Below are 18,531 nucleotides of genomic sequence, written 5' to 3'. Positions count from 1 at the left end.
ATCCATAATTCATAAACAGAAATCATTTGTTTTATTAACAAAGCTAACGAAGTCAATAGTCCGCGAACACTAGGGGAGCACAGTGATCGAGGGAGTTGAAAACAGTTCGACAGTCAATCGGCAGCGCGATTGTTCGTGGTGAGTATGTCGCAACTCGCACACCTGGCGGCTGATGCAGAACAATCGTCTAACGGACAAACAATTCCGTGAGTTATGAGTTGAAGTAATCGATTACCTAGTCGCTATGAAGGCTGATAGTGAAATGCAGTTGCCTCGTTTCGGGAAAAATATTCAGCAACTTGCAAATAAGTATACAGAAATTGTAGCAACTTCAGCCGTGTTCGATAAAGAATAGAATCATTGGTTTTCGGTTTTCCATTATATTCCAGAAATATCCTCGGATCGAAACCGTGTAACATCAATCAAGTGGCAACTAGTGTGGAGTCTGCAAAGGTCAGAGGATGCGAATAATTCTACAGTCTCCAGTCTCCACTCTCCCCTGTCGGCCCTGGCCCCCGGGCCCCGGGCACAATTACGGTGGGTGCAGCTCTCGCGGCACTCACGGCGCGACTAATTATAACATTCGCGTGGGCAGCAAAGGCGGTGTGATTCGTTCACCTTTCCCTGCCCGGTATTATTGGAGTAATTATTCACAATTAGCGAATTAACTTCCAAATATAGATCAGCGTTAGCAGGAGCATGTTGATACTTGATGTACAAGAGAATGAGAATCATCAGTCACGATTCCCCACTTCTCTGCGTTTCTACAAGTAGAGACATAGAGTGGTCACTGGTCGATAATAACCGACCGACGCGAGCGAAGGTTTATTCAGTAAAATATTGTTGTTTATGCAGCGAGAGTTGTTTATTTGTATTCGCCGGGGCGGGCTCCGGCTAAACTTTTTCAAACTTTAGCATAAAGCGGAAGGTCAGGGACGTGGAGTGAATGCGGCAGCCCGGGTTGAATACGCTCGTATGTGTTAACGAGAGTGCCGCTGGCTAAACATTTTGCGTTGCTATGCGACAACCGTTGAACCCCGCCGCAATGCAGCCTGACCCACATCGCCCGGCGCCGACCCAGCACCGGCCCCTGCCTCGGCAGTCAGAACGCTACGCGAACACCGCGAACAAAAGGAAAATAATGGGGTATCTTTTGCATTATGGGGGTCAGAATTAGAGGTTTACTCGGTCTAAGCGTCCCCATAGGAACAGTTTTTCATATTAACGTGAGCTTTTCTTTAACATGGAGTTTTCCTTCTTGAAACATGTACCAGGCTATCATGGACTGACGCTAGTTTATAGTGGGCGTTGCTAGAGTGCAGCGCGGAGCTAGCGAAGCGTGCTGCGTGCAAGGCCGGATCGCCCGGATCGCGGCTAGCGACATGTTATAGTAATGATAAGGACGGCGCGGCCGTCCGTCAATATCCGCGGCTTTCTGAGCACCTGGTACTCTGCTCTTGTTTCGCAAGCGATATTGTTAGAAATAATGATTTGCAATAATTATTGTACCTTCTTATTTAATAATTCAGTAGTCAATATGCATTAAGTTAACTCTTAAACATGATCATTTCAACTCCGAGTCCGGAGTCCATTTATCTTTGAAGACCCCCAGCGGTTTATAACGATTAACGACAAACTGACGAGCTACGAATATACTACGTATATCTGCAGCTGATTGATCCGAGTTCCGACGCTGTGTCGCAATTATTAGACTCCATAAATGTAATTGCACTGAGTATAATCTTTATGTTCTACGTGCGTAAGATCGTGTGGCTAATTCACGCGGCGTGAAAGGTCGTCGTCCGACCGACCGCGACCGTATGGTTGAGGCTTGCGAGCATGTTCATCGCCGTAAGAAATGAGATTTGTTATCGACCGCAGACCTGTTTCCATCAAAAAAGGTCGGCGAAAGAAATCCGAGAATCAAAAGTGGGGTAATGGAGTAACAGTATCGCTCGATATGTCGCTTCAACGATTTATAGCGGCAAGTGATACTGCGGTGTTTACTGTTACATACAGTTTACACCATTGGTATTCCCCAGCCGTAAAAACTATCGCAAGATTAGCGGATTATCCCCTATCTGATATCTCCGCTTTAGTGATAAACACCAGCGAGCGATAAAAACCAAAACAAACAGACCGCAGCCAGGCTTGCCAAAATTACTTCGCCGAGGCCCGAGGTCGATACTCGTATCGCGATCGAGTTGTTTACTACGATAATAGTGGTAATTAGTATCAGAGGACAGAGTTTCTATAAATATAATGTCGGCCGATAATAATTATAATTCTTTAAATACATTAAAGAAAATTGAATATTATTCATAAATCGTATCGCTACCGACAATCTGTCATCAGTCATCACAATACTCATTAATGGCTTCACTCTGATAAGACTCGAGGTGCACGTATAAATTGGGACAGAATCGGTACCACATTTAAGCGAGACACGACAGACTCATGCGAGCCTAATCCTCAGTCTGGCAACGAGCTCGTAAGTTTATGTCGTAAAAAATGCAAACGTATGCAGACGGAGGATGTGAGGTGACATGTGTCGCACTCGGCACGGGGGTGAAGCCCGCTTGAGGAGGCGCCGACCCGGACGACTATGAACCACGTTTACTCCTTATCACCATGGGGACAAGGCTCAAAAGTGCTCTGCACGTGTACTCGACTGTACGACACACGTGCGTCGTGTAGTGAACTACCGAATGTGTACTGTTAAAATAATTATGTACTTAGTATGTACTAAGTACATAATTATTTTAACAATACACAAAACACTTCCTCACTTTAGTTTAAGCAGTTCTTCTTATGTAAGAAGAACTGCTTAAACTAAAGTGAGGAAGTGTTTTGTTATCTTTGCTCGCAGCTCGCTATACCATTTGATTTTGAACTTGAACAGTGAAATCAACCAAAGTATCTTGGCCAAGCGACTGCTCTATCACAGTGAATCGCAATTCGCAACCTAAAAGTCAGGCTGCGGCTGTAATACTTTTAGTTTTCGGATTTCATTTTCTGTGTACAAACAAGCATTTTCAGCCTTTTATGTGGGGCAGGCCGCAGAATGGCGTTTGATTAAAAGCCTATTTGGCACAGAGCAGCCGGGTACTGCTGTATATAGGTCAGCTCGGGCCGCAGCCTCGCTCGACAGTCGGCGGCAGTCGGCACAGCAACAGCCTACTAAGCCAACTTGTTACGTCATATTTATTTGCGAAACACTCTCCAAAGCTCGCTTATTACCCGGTACGGCTTACATCGAATATGCAGGTCAGGCATCAAATTGCAAACGAATTCGAATGGGACCAAATGCACAGCTTCTAGCGACGAGAAAAAATATTAAACTACATAGTTTCTACTGTAATAATGTTGGTATTGTACGAGTTATGGCATACTGTAGTGTGTAAGTTCTTTATCATCGTAAATGTGTATGTTCCTTTATAATACTAGTAAGCGTAATTCAAACTTGTAACGCAAGGACGTGCTTTTCAATATTGTTAAATTATGTACTTTTTATAATTAATAATAAATTGGATCTTGACCTAACCAGTCGTTTCGATTCCCATCTCACCATCGCCACACCTCATGGCAACCCTTATCTATAACAACCACAGCATCATCGTCATTCGAAAAAGTTTTTTTGGATATAGTTGGCCCATTAGATAGAGACGATTTAGGGTTCATATATATTTTAACACTACAGTGCGAGCTAAGTAAATATGTCGAGGCTTATCCTTTAAAAACAAAAACAACTACGGAGGTCGCTAAAACGTTTGTCGAAAATTTTATTTTAAGATATGGCATTCCGAAAGAAATAGCCAGTGACAGAGGTACTGAATTTATTTCAAAAACAATGTCAGAAATGTGTAAACTTTTAAATATAACTCAAACTATTGCAACTGCTTATCATCATCAGAGCATTGGATCTTTAGAAAACTCACACAAAGTTTTAGGTGCCTATTTACGTATACAAACCAATAATAATCCTTCTAATTGGAGTTCCTGGTTACGTTATTGGTGTTTTTCATATAACACTACAGTACATTCCGAAACTAAGTATACTCCTTTTGAGTTAGTGTTTGGCCACTTATGTAGATTACCGAATAACTTATGCAATGATGTTGAACCATTATATAATTTTGAAGACTATGTTTTAGAATTAAAATACAGATTACAGAAAGCACAAAATGATACAAGGAACAATCTAATTTTAAGTAAACACCGCAGGAAGTGTAATTATGATACATCTATTAATCCTATTTTTTATAATCCAGGCGATACATTGTTATTAAAAAATGAAACTGGAAATAAATTAGACACTTTATATACAGGTCCATATATTGTAGTGGAAGATATGTCACCTAATGTTAAAATAAGTTTAAATGGTAAGAATGTTATAGTACATAAAGATAGAACTAAGTTGTATAAGAAACCGTAGTTTGTAAAAAAAAAAATTATACATTTTTTTTTTTTTTTGTTTTACTAAGGGGGGTGGTGTAGTGTGTAAGTTCTTTATCATCGTAAATGTGTATGTTCCTTTATAATACTAGTAAGCGTAATTCAAACTTGTAACGCAAGGACGTGCTTTTCAATATTGTTAAATTATGTACTTTTTATAATTAATAATAAATTGGATCTTGACCTAACCAGTCGTTTCGATTCCCATCTCACCATCGCCACACCTCAATACATTATACAAGCAGTATGAAATGAACGTGAAAGATATTTTGTTTGTAGCACAAAAGAGTTCGCCTTCATTTGACTTACATGCAAGAATATTTCGATCGCCGATAGTTCCCTCGCGCCCGCTGCCAAAATACACAGTGCACAGTGCACACTACACCATACTAACACTACATACTTGTCATACTTTTCGTTGGAGATTGGGCAATGGGCATATTATTTACGACACGTTGCGACATAAACTTCCAAGACGGACAGTCGAGACTTTAATAGGCCGGTATTAAAATTGAGGAAGTGTGAAATCTAAAATTTGAAAAAGCGTCGTTACTATGATGGAAGAGGAAATCCTCAAACAAACTTTATATTTCTTTTGATTGAATCGTAGATGTTTACGATTTTTACGGAGGATGAACGATATTGAGCTATTTAACTATCTCGACGGCGTCTACTCTCGAGATAGAAACAGACCAACTCGTAAACCGTAAACATAGATTGAACTACCGTTGGGCGGCGCCGGCTGCCGTTGTGACTTGTGAGGAACGGGACTTGAAGTTGAGCGAAGATAGGTCGACGCATCGTCCCACTACGATGTTGATGAGATATCAATCATCACCTAATAGCGTGTGGCGGTACCCACAATTCGATTAACATTCCTGCATCGCGCTATCGAAGTTTCGGAAAACGGCAAGATAATACAACGTCTGAAATGACGTCAGTGGGCTTCGGCTTGACCGAGCATGTTATCTCGCTCGGTCGGAAGATCTTCCTTTTCGGCCGCCACTAACAACGTTAAATTGGTGACCACCGACAAGAACACGCATCCTTCTGGACGTCAATCATCATCAACACTCCCCGCCCCTCCGCACCACGTCAGCAGACATCAAGCATAACCGGGTCGCCCCGACCATAAGCCGCGTTGGAGGTCCGCGCCGGTCGAACCCGCGTCTGGCTTGAACGGGGCAGCCATAGGCTACAACGACCGGTCAGCAAGCAGAGCACGGGGTCCCTCTCCTGGTCATTGCACGCGTAGCTTCGGCCCACACCTGACAACACAAGCGCATTGAAGAATACCACAGGTCTTCAGGGGGGGGAGTCATGTGGCGGTACCCACAATTCGCCTAACATTCCTGCATCGCGCTATCGATGTTTCGGAGAACGGCAAGATATATACAACGGCTGAAATGACGTCAGTGAGCTTCGGCCTGACCGAGCATGCTATCTCGCTCGGTCGGAAGATCTTCCTTTTCGGCCGCCACTAACAACGTTAAAAGCGCAACATCTATTATGCCCGGCTTTTGAGTTTCTTTTTTGACAGGATCATCTGCATTCAGCAGCACCACACCCTATTGAATAGACTCGTTGAAATTGTGGCGTTTGGTTTAAATGATTTATGATTGCATTGAGCTAAAGCCTTCAACAAATTAACTACAACTTAAAATGACTGACGAACTCTATGGCGGAGTCGGCATTGAAGAACATGTTACATGAGCTACAAAATCCTCGCCTTTACGAGTAATACGTCGTTTACATAGTTCAATTATACGGGGTTCAATGACAATACTATATGTAATCCAGTAGCAGTCGCTTGTATTTACACTTGAATGTATTCATGCAGGTATATAAACAGCGAGATGAGACTCCCAGGCGCGGTGTTCGGTGAACCGTTACTGCGGGCGACGGGCGTTGTGTAACATCGTTCTGGCCGCCCGCGCCGCTATCGCTACTTCGCAGATGCAGCCGCCGGCCGCACAGGTCAATGTGCCTTCCGAACGGCAGATAAAAATATCAGAAACCCCTGTTGCAAGTAAAACAGTTGGTCGATTTTACGAGCTACTAATAAGTAATAACGTGACATTGATACAGTTTTGATATAATTTGAACGCAGTCTCGATATAATTACTTATATTAAAGCTACAAAATGGTATTTTCTAACCAATTTAGCGTCAAACATTCTAATAGGCAAAACTCCAAAACTAAACTTCAGCATATCAAGACGATTCTTTTTTAGCCCAACGTAAGTAATTTGAAAGTTGAAGAGAATTAGAGTTCAATTTTAGACTGTTACACAAAAATAACGATAATAATAATAAACATTGCGATTTGCGGTTACACTATCAAGTATCAGGCGGCCGTCATTTCCCTATCTCAATGTCACAGTCAACAGTCAACATTCACTGAACACCACAGTTAGCTGTCCAAATATTATGTGAGTTTGCGGCCGGCCGTGGCGAGCGGCTGCGGAGTGCGGGCTCATGCTGCGGACAAGGTCGACTACTTTTGTTCCGTCTACAACCGACAACGGCTTCTCCCTTTGTAACGGACAGTCCTACACCGCCTACACGTTAGTCGTTACGCGTTACACACCCAAACTCGGCCTAAAATCAGTGATACTAGAAGCTACTGAAATCAACTAGTACCGACTGTAGTAGCTACCTTTAAACATAGTAAACTGTATGTAACTATTTTACAGTGAAATTGTAATCAATATCCAACACAGACCTACGCCAGCGCTAACGGCGATAGCTTGTCGCCGTCATATAAGTTTCAGCTGAATACTGCAGTCTGCACCCGAAGTCAAGTAAATACCTATCTACCCAACCGAAGTCAAGTAGATACGAATTCTTGGTTTAACGTTTACTAAACATGAATCATCGCAACCTTCACCTAATCGATAAAAAATCCCATTTCTGATAATTTGCGCCTGCGCAATCGTAAATCGTCGGGCCAAATTAGGTCATCTTTGTAATTTTCTACTATTATCATGCAACATTAATGCATCATCGTTCCTTACTCTAACCAGTTCATTTCCTATCAAACGACAAAAAAGTGTCATGAAATTTCACATTACGTACTAAGTATATAATAAATCTACTTAACGTAAGTTAAGTAGTTAAAAAAGAATAATTTTGATTAAAAACAGACGGGACGGATATAACAAGGAACGAAGTTGAATAAATAAAATAGTAGAATCAGGGCCTGAGTAAGGAGTTGATGGAGCACGCGAATTGATTTGCAGCCGACCCTGGGCAATCGGGCTCGTTATCATTCGGCAGTCGGCACGAATTCCACTCAAATACCAGCGATTTTGCATCACCGACCCGTGAGTCATGACATCAGCAGGCTGCAGGCTGCAGGACACAGTGACGTCACAGGCTGACTCAGCGGAGCAGCGAACTTTCACCAGATACAAGCTGGCTCGTCGATTCCAATAGCACGAATTACGATAAACAAAGTCAGACGCTCATCATGTTCTTTGAACAACGTGACGAACTCAATTCAATGCAACTTGCTCATTAACCTAATGGACACTCGCTAAAACAAAAATATGAATAACGTCTAATACCGACTGCCACTTCCTTCCTTATTGTTTGAATACAACAAACCAGTGTTAGCCACAAACAAAATGATAAAAACTGTGGTTAACCTAGTTGGGTCGGGTTAGGTTGGGGACAGTTGGGGTTTAGCCTATTCAGCCACCAGGGATAATAAATGTAATGACATCACATCGACAATGTAAATCCCCGATGAAATGCATCACCACCAAGTGTTGCCGTATTCTGTATCACACAGCACAGATAACACCACTCGGAACTAACAGGAATATTTGCTCAATCGTACATTATTACTTACCTCACTTACCTAATACTATACATTATTTACAGTGCATGTATACAACTATGTGACCCAACATTACTAACAAAGCTACGTTTCTCTTGGCCTTGGAAAATCAAAACTGCAAAATTTTGTAGAATATATTACTTAATACCATGCAATACTTCTATTACTTATTTATATGTAGCTAACCATGTAATCAATGCATGAATTACTTATCTACTACCAGAACGTGCGGGGGTTGCGGACTAAATCTAATACTTTCTTTAGAAATTTAGCTGCCAATAACTACGATATAATATCCCTAACTGAAACATGGCTTGTAGACGGTATACTTGACAGTGAACTGTTCGACGATAGGTATCTAGTCTGGAGGCGCGACCGCGACTACTCAGCCACAGGCCAGGCTCGCGGCGGCGGTGTGCTGGTGGCAGTTCACCGCGACCTTGTAGCTTTTGAATATGTTAACTGGCAGTCCAGTGCAGAAGATATCTGGATCTCGATCCAGCTGCGCGACAGCACTAGAAAGAGTACATTTTCTCTTAATTTATGTACGCTTTACCTTTGCGAACAAAGTAACGGGAATAGCTTCTCCAATCAATTAAATGCACACTTGGACAAGCTTTCAGACCTAGTCATTAGTCGACCCAGTGACAAATTCCTCATTCTAGGAGATTTCAACATGAGTTCCATTATGTGGACGTCTACGCCAGACGGAATTGCTCCTTACTTATCGTCTAACAACATTGCATACTCTAATTTTATTGACACTCTAAACCTATGTGGACTACAGCAATACAATATAATCTTAAACAAACACAATAAAATTCTCGACTTGGTCCTATCTAACATCAAAGTTTCCGTTACGTCTAGTCTAGATCCCTTAGTTAGTGAGGATCCCTACCACCCAGCGCTATCGATTACGTTAGATGCAGCCCAACCTCAACCATTGAAGCCCCGCGCCCGTAATACTTACCAATATCACAAAGGCAACTTCGATCTCATTCGCCGTGATCTCAACCAAGTTAACTGGGTCGACCTAATTGCAAAGGATACTATAGATGTCGCAACCAGCAATTTTTATAAAATATTATTTAACATTATTGACCTACATGTCCCGCAGCGTCTTATCAATAGTGGTAAATACCCACCTTGGTACAACACAGCCCTCATCAATATAATCAAAGAAAAGTTTAAATACTATAAAAAATATAAAACTTATAGAAATATGTCAGACCTACTTACGTACCAACTGCTACGGGACAGAGCTAAGGATATAGAGCGGACCTGTTATGGGACATATATGGCCGGAATCGAATCTTCGTTACTAACTAACCCTAAGATATTCTGGTCTTATATTAAAAACAAACGTGATAATTTCAACATCCCTTCAAGTATGTCCTACGGTAATTGCAGTAGCAGTGACGGACAGGAGATCAGTGAGTTGTTTTCCCATTTTTTTAGTACAACGTTTCTTAACGCACCAACTTCATCCCCTAACGCTGACTCATCCGTTGATGTCACCAACTGTAGTATTAATGCAATCGGAATAGATGTGGGTGCGGTTGGCAGACACCTCAAATCACTTGATCTCAGTAAATCTTCAGGTCCTGACGGCTTGCCGGCGATAGTCATTGTAAGATGCGCAGAGGAGCTTGCCTTACCTGTCTCCCTACTCTTTAAAAGATCAATATCTGAGGGTCAATTGCCGTCTGTTTGGAAGTCTGCATATATAACTCCCATTCATAAAAAAGGTGCAAAAAATAAAGTTGAAAACTACAGACCTATTTCCAAACTTTGTTTATTGGCTAAAGTGTTTGAGCGCATTGTTTATAATCAGCTGTATGACTTTCTCCAACCTTGGTTTGACCCGCAACAGCACGGATTTCTTAAAGGCAGATCCACTACATCTAACCTTCTTACTTTAGTTGACTTTCTAACCGAACATATGGATAATGGTAACCAGGTTGATGTTGTCTACACAGATTTCAGCAAGGCCTTTGACAGGATTGATCACCGCATACTGCTCCAAAAACTATTTGAGTTAGGCATAAGGGGGGATCTATTGAGATGGTTTTCTTCGTATGTGAAGAACAGGGTTCAGTCAGTGGTTCTGAATGGATTTATGTCAGCCTGGTTACCTATCCCCTCCGGAGTTCCCCAAGGCTCTCTTTTAGGGCCTCTTCTGTTCATTTTATTTTTACACGATATTGGCAAATGCTTCAAGCACACAAAATACCTAATGTTTGCCGACGACCTGAAGATTTATCGTCCGATCAAAACCATATCAGATGCACACCTACTCCAAGAAGACATTTCCAGCCTTGCGAATTACTGCCTACTTAATAACCTCGAACTCAATATACCTAAATGTAATATAATATCCTTCACCCGTAAAAATCAGCCTCTATTTCACAACTATTCTATCTGTAACCTGTATTTAGCTCGCACTTCAGTCGTTAGGGACCTTGGAATACTCTTGGACAGCAAGCTCACGTTTGAACCACATATCGACCATATTGTCGGCAAATCTATTAAGGCTATGGGATTCATCATCCGCAACTCCAGTGACTTCACCAAAATGAAGACACTAAAAATCCTCTATTGCGCCTATGTCCGCAGTCACCTAGAGTACGCTGCCCAGGTTTGGAACCCTAATTTTGCAATTCACTCAAGTAGAATAGAAAAAATTCAAAAAAAGTTCACAAGGCACCTTAGTTATAAATTTGGAATCCCAAACCTTGGTTATGCGGAGCGCTGTAGTCGCTTTCATCTTCCTCCACTTTCAACCAGAAGGGACATCGCCGACATCCGCTTCTTGTTAAAATTAGCCCAAGCAAAATTAAATTGTCCCGATCTCCTAACCAAACTAAACCTAAATATACCACCACGCCACTGTCGCATAAGAAATATTCTGCACATACCTCATGCGCGTACCTCTTACAGGCAAAATTCATTCTTTTTGAGGTCAATGAGACTGTTTAATGAGCTCGCTAAGTCGGAACCCACTATCGATCTTTTCACAAGTAGCCTAGCTTCTATAAATACCGCGATTCTAGGCAGACACCCAGACATAATAATATGATAAATATGTTATTAGATAATTTTTTTTTTTTTTTTCATCTCCTGTGTTATCATAGTTTGTACTTTGAATGCATTATACGGATAAGGACATACCTACAATTATGGTCAATGGAAAAATTAAGCAATACGCATATTAAGCAAATAATTATTATTTATTATAAATAGTCTTACTGTCACTAATTTGTTAAAATTGTTGTTTGTTGTTATTTATATTATTAATTGTATGTTTTATCTTACACCAATTACCTACTCTAAAGTAACTGTTATCTGTGGAGGCTTGTAATTGGCTTTTTTGTTAACTATCTTTTAAGCTTAATATAATATTGTTAGCTGTAAGCCACCCAAATAAAATAAAATAAATAAATATCGTGTTTATTACACCAGATTTCGCGGAAATTGCGACCATATTATCTCGCCACTTAATGATAGTTTAATGAGAAGATAAGATACCGTTATTCTTTCCATATCGTGAGTCGTGTACGATTCTAGAGAAGTTGTTCGTGTTATTAAATAAAATACATTAAAAGAAGAGGAAGGCCTTCACATTGAGACATGACATGATTGCTAAAATACAGGATGCACTATATGACGTGGTGACTGGTGCCGATGGAAAATGATTTTTTCTAATACCGTCTACACGTTTGTTATAGCTTAGTAGTGGTCCATCGCGGTCCTACGGGCAGACGTAAAAGACAACTAGCATAATAATATGTATTTTGTACCGAACGCGCAAAGAAGTTGATAATATTTTGTTTGTAAGTTACCAGGGCGGATAATGGATATCCAAGATTCAGAGCTCCTTATCTCTATCCGCCGTGCACACAAATATAGATATGATAGATACTTAATAATAATTAATATGTACCATACATATACACACACTAACAAATTGTGTCTCGGTCTAGGATCTATAAATCGATCAACGAAGCCGCGCGCAACTTTTTCTTCGCCAGACGATGCGTTTCTTTGTGAACTTCGTCGTAACTTGGAAGTTGGAAGTAAGTTATTTAAAGGGCGGATAAAAAGAGCTGTGTTGTTAAACATTTTTTATAAATTTTATTGATTAAGGGTGAAGCCAAACGAACGTAATTTGTGAGTTGTGAGTCGCAGAATTTCGGTTGGCAGAAATTCTGCTGCATTCAGTTTCATACAAAAGTCCTGTTTGATTCACACGAGCGTAATTTTGTGAGTAATGATTTGTATGAAAAATAATTTACGCGACCGAAATTCTGCGACTCACGAGTCACGAGTCACGACTCACAAAATTACGTTCGTTTGGCTTCACCCTCAGTCGGAACTCAGTAGGCACACGAGCTACAAACCACAGTCTGATAGGCGATAGTTATTCTCTCTGTAAACGAGAACTTTAAAGCAGGAGTTAGTAGTGTAAATGAACACGACACAAAGTATGAATGATTGAGGAAAAAGATTGAAATTGCCTACTACTGTAACATAGATTTGGTTTTACCATGGCCATGGAATCGTCTAATGTGTGCGAGTTAATGAACTAAATAAAGCAGTTAAACCGTTCAAAGTTCATGATACTGATTACTGATTAGTTATTTAACTTATTTTACGTTAACACTTCAATTTATCCCCGAATGTGAACCAATTTGAAACACTATGGCAGTCAACAATTCGAGGCCGCTCGAATTGTTGACTGTCATAGTGTTTCAAACAGCTTGGACCCTTTGAAATTACGCCGAGATGTAGCTTCACTCTTCATCCTCTATCGGTTGTATCACGGGGAGTGCTCTGAGGAATTGTTCCGAATCATACAACCTGCAACTTTTCGCCGTCGTCCCACGCGAAAAACATACCATCCTCATCAAGTCATCACCTTGATGAGTGGCCAGTCTTACACGGTGCTTTTTTCGCGTAACTTTCTGCCGCGCACTGTAAAACTCTGGAACGAAGAATTAGAAAGAAATACAGCTACATATTTAAAATTTAAAGCTTTTTTTTTAATTTTTACTTTTCCTGAGCGTGTAGTTCGAAAACGGATGAGAATTTGTAAAAACTGTATAGAATCTAATTTATAGAGAATTTAATAAGCTCTAATGTCGTCATAGAATATTTTTTGCTACAACGCATAGTTTTTTAGTTATTGACGAAAAAATTGAGACCTTTGTCGCCCTCCCCTCCCTCCGGCTCACCTCCTAGACGTCACGACTCTTAATATGTTTTGTCCTTAACCACCCTGAATAAGTTCCTGCAGAAATTGCTTAGGTTCCCGCTCACGCATTCTACAACTACTTTGTTGACTGAGCTATAAGTTCTTACTAGTCAAATAAAGCTTACAAATCAAGATGCTTTGTATTTGGGGTTCTGTTTCTTACCGAATTTATAGAAGCTAAATAATATTTTCATTCTTAACAATACTCCGCCTGTATCACCAATCTTAAATTCAACAATAGAGGCGATTGGGAGATCGTAAAAGTTCCATGTGTAATGTAATGTAATTACTTAAGTACGATCAGACGATTGGGCCCATACAAGAAGCTTATAGCCCGTTATAGCTTCTCGAGTTCTCGACTTCGTGGTAATGATCCATAAGCCGTAGCTGTTATGTGTGATCGCTGTACAGCCGTAAAGGGCGCGTAGGAATGGCGATTGACTGCATAGACCCCGCTGGCACAATCCGCTGGCTAGTGCGTATAATAAACTCGATAGGTTCTTGACTTTATACTTCAGTCATCTTACTGGCATTTGTAAGTTTTTTTAGCGATCCCCCTTCGTACGGGTGCAATGCGAGTAGCACCGACTTACTATAACGATAACAGAATCAAATCTCTGGGACGACACATCGATAACCGTAATCCACGCCGTAACCGGTCAATGTTGGCCGGCTAATGTTTGCGCTCCTTGAGCTACACATTAGAGCGGAGTTGGTTTAGCCCCCATCAGAGTGAAGTGTAACACTAAGCAGCATCAGTATGCAGCACACGGCCATGGCGGCGCGCGCGGCGGCGGGTCGACGCCCGCTGCATACGACGCGCGACGCTGAGGTCGCTTCACACCTTATGAGGTCACGGGAATTTACTTAAAGATGCTCGTAACAGTTAACCACCCTGTCGGTTTTTGTATTTTTGTTACAAAAAATGTACGGTTTCCGAGAGCTAAACGAATTATCTATTGTAGCTGTTCATAGTTTATTTCTAAGATAACACTGATCTGATCACTCGGATGCATTGACTCAGTATCTCAATTAAACAAAATAAAATATGTTAAAAATAGAAGATAGAGTGCATAAAAATAATGACATAATAGTTTTATTACGCATCATAATTTTTAGGGTTCCATAGCCAAATGGCAAAAAACGGAACCCTTATAGATTCATGTCTGTCTGTATGTCTGTCTGTCTGTCCATTCGTATGTCACAGCCACTTTTCTTTTTACTTTTTACGAACAACAGTGACTGTCAAAAAATACATTTAGTGCCGAAACACTATGAACTTAAATAAATGATTGGTCTCGCGCGCGCGGTCGTAGCGCGAGCGCGAGACCAATCATTCATCTAAGACTATGAACTATCTTTGTACGACATGGTAATTGGGCTACAAAATGTTTTTTATTTCAATAATTCCTGTGAATCCCCAGATTCCCAAGGGGTGCAAGTGCACCACACAAGAGCTGCTGGTATCATGGGCGCCGGCAGGGGGGTGCCTGCCGGCGCCCATGATACCAGCAGCTCTTATGACATTCATGTTAAAATAAAGTGTTTGGGTATTACCATGTTATTACATTACTCAAGGCTATTTGGTAGATGTTAATAGCTTTAATTTGTGAATGAAAAAAAATTCCAGTCATTAATAAAAACAAACAACAGTACACTTTAATTCATTAGATAAAGAAAGGGCAGTTGAAAGACATGAAAACTTGCTCGAGGTACCATACATCAAACAGCACAGCTTTGTTATATTTCTGCCATTATATACACACCGGCAAAATTAGCGGAACATAGGTAAGAAGGGCTACAACTTGAACTCAAGTGGGTCGGGCTGTGTGAAATCCTGTTTTATAGTTTCTAAGCTCATTTAAGAAATAAAATATTGAACAAAACTGACAAGTTGACAGGTTTTTATTGGAATTATGCCCAATAAGCGTTTTTCGATGATTGACGTTGTAAGTGTTTCTGATAAGAATAGCGTTTTTAGCGGGGTGCGAGGTATGCCAGCTCATTTCATTTGTTGGGTTTTTGGAAGAACACATTGCTTAGATACAAAATTAATGATTTTCCAGCATCTGCACGGTCTACGGATGTGGATCCGATTGAGGATGTGTGGTACATCAATGGGTGAACGGTACGAGTTAAAACTCCAGCTCTAAAATGTGTCCAGGAGCTCGACTTGGCGCTACTGGAGGAGTAGGAAAATTTCCCACAGGAAATGATTGACAATCAAAATGCAAGCATGGAATGGCGTATCCAGACCCTCTTGAGATCCATAGAAGGCATTACACGCTTTTACATGGCATTTCTTTACTAAAAATAGAGAATTTAACTTAAAAACTCACTACTGAAATTTCAAAGATTTTCTTAATTTTTTATTTTTGCTGATTTTTTTCTATTTTACACGTTTTTATGCCCTAAATTAAAAAAAAAAATATTTTTTAATCATCAATTATTAAATAAATAAATAAATATATAAAAAACAGCAAATAATTTTCAAAAAAATTAAAATTTTGTTATGTTCCTCTAATTTTGCCGGCATGTATATTAAGCAAAAACGTAGGCTTAGAATTGAACTCCAGTAAGACCAAGGTGATGACAAACTCTGCAAACCAACACATAACAGTCAATGACTACAAACTAGAATATGTCAAAAACTATACTTACCTTGGACAGATAATTTCCTTCGAAGACCAAATGACCAAAGAAATAGAAAAACGAATAGCATGTGCTATGTGGTTGGAACAAATTTTGGTCACTAAAACAGATTCTAAAAAGCAAAGACCTAAGCTTGCATATAAAAAGCAAGACTTTTAATACATGTGTCCTGCCCTGTCTAACTTATGGCTCTAAAACATGGTCCCTTTCCAAAACGCATAGAGAAAAACTAGCAAAATGCCAGAGAACCATGGAGCGCAGCATGATGGGGTGCAAACTGCAAGACCGACAGCTTAGCCTAACAATCAGGATGAAAACTAAAGTAGTCGACATCCTCAGACAAATAGATATGCTAAAATGGAGATGGGCAGGTCACACTGTATGATGCAAACAAAGTAAATGTAGTCAGAGAGTCATTACGTGGTATCCAAGAGATGGTAAGAGGACAAGAGGTCGACCCGCCATGAGATGGGAAGACAAAATTAAACTTACTGCTGGACCCTACTGGACAAGAGTAGCACAGGATAGAAAATACTGGAAAGAGCTGGAGGAGGCCTTTGCCAACAGGCACACCGAATTAAGAGACTATATTATATAACAAGAAAATCCTTATAACACTGCAAAACAGATAATTCGGAAAAAAGGCTAAATAATAAATAATAATAATATTAAGTATAATATTTGCATATTTGCGAGTTCAGTTATCACGCATTGGTCCAATATAATATACTGCCTTGACAACTTAGATTGTTTGACAATCACAGCTCAGATCACAGCAGTGGCATTGTGATAGTCACAGATGTGACTATCACAACGCAGATGTATTCATAGATACTGCATCATTCAACGACTAAATATTATACACAAGTTGAACTCATTAAAATAAGTTAAAAAACTATGTAAGTTCGAGTGCAGTCAGGTGGCCCAATATTGAGCCCGTGGTACACATTATTTTTTTTAATGTGGCTTATTATGGTGTCGGTGGCGTTCAAGAGGTTAAGCAAAATATTTTCATTTGTGAGTTCAGTTGTCATGCATTGGTCCAATATACTGCCTTGACAGCTCACAGCTCAGATTATAGCAGCGGCGTTGTGATAGTCACAGCTGATGTGACTATCACAACACCGCTGTATTCATAGATACTGCATCATTCAACAACTAAATATTAGACACAAGTTGAAACAGGTTTTTCTAATTTTATTTCTTCTATTTAAATGTTATGAAATCATTTCTGTGTCTCAGTGACAAAATATGTATTTTAATATTAAATACAGCTACCCTCTATTCATTAAATCTAGAAGAGAAGGTATTTTATATGCTCTTTGCCTCAAAATAATTTATATACCTACTGCTATGAAGCACATTCAGCTCGACAAGGATAACGAAGACTCACCTTCAGGGTAGGCGTCCTTCCGCGCGATGAGGTCGATGACTAGGTGCGAGGAGTTGTACAGGTGGCCCATCGCGCGCATGTCGAAGTCCAGCCGCGACACGTACCGCGCCACCAGCACCGGCTCCGAGTAGTTGACCGCCGCCGCCTCCATCACCGCCGCCATGCCCGACCGCAGGTTGTCCGTCATGTTGGACAGCCACAGCTGGCCGTGGGCGCCGCCCAGCAGCGCGCACCACACCACCACCCGCCACATGCTGAGCTCCTCACAGCGCTGCCCGCATGCCCCGACGACTCGCTGCCCTGGCGCCCGTACACTTTACGAAACTACCACTCGAAGCTCGCGCACGAAACATAAATAAACACTCGCCGAGATCCGAACACAAAGGTAGCCGAATTTCCGATTTACCGACGATAACATCGACGATCCTCTTTGTACTACTAAAACTAGTGTAGAACTTATAGGTTTTATGTCATAACAACGAATATTTTATTCTATTTCACCATCTATTCGTATAAAAATATTATTTTACGTGCCCAACAAAACGAACGAATAAACCCGCTCGATAAACGACAGCGACCACAGCGAATGAATTGAACTATAATGTATGAATGAATGTGAAGCGTTTTTGAAATACGGTCATTGAATGAACTATAAGAATGACGTGTGAGACCTCGGCTTTTTATTGGCTAATGGTGAATGGAAATTGGAATGTCAATGACGGTGTTACCAACTTCGTTAAAATTATACTACCAGTAGCAACAAAAAAAATTTTACAGTGCTCCCAATCCCAAAGTGATAATGAAATTTTCGTATTTTTTTTCGGTAACGGTCGTATTTCCCGAAAGTGGGAACAAGCTGCAAGCGCTGTTTTAAACTTAACTTTAAGAAAAACAGCGCTTTGCAGCGACGCGCGACGCAGAGGTGCCTGACGTT

General features: G+C 40.7%; 1 protein-coding gene across 3 annotated transcripts in view; it reads right to left on the bottom strand.

Moving 5' to 3' along the window:
- The window catches only part of LOC121732276 (prominin-like protein), a 63,703-nt gene extending 45,499 nt beyond the window's left edge, over positions 1 to 18,204 (bottom strand). For all 3 annotated transcript variants that reach the window (XM_042122104.1, XM_042122106.1, XM_042122105.1), the window contains exon 1: positions 17,598 to 18,204. In XM_042122104.1, coding sequence (XP_041978038.1) covers positions 17,598 to 17,850 — 253 coding nt within the window. In that variant the 5' untranslated portion in view covers positions 17,851 to 18,204. The remainder of the gene's footprint in view (positions 1 to 17,597) is intronic.
- Between the last annotated feature and the right edge of the window lie 327 nt (positions 18,205 to 18,531).

The sequence above is a fragment of the Aricia agestis genome, chromosome 12 (assembly GCF_905147365.1).
Source record: "Aricia agestis chromosome 12, ilAriAges1.1, whole genome shotgun sequence".
Classification (NCBI taxonomy): Eukaryota; Metazoa; Arthropoda; class Insecta; order Lepidoptera; family Lycaenidae; genus Aricia; species Aricia agestis.
Note: the sequence above shows the minus strand (reverse complement) of the source record. Positions and strands in the feature narration are given on the sequence as shown.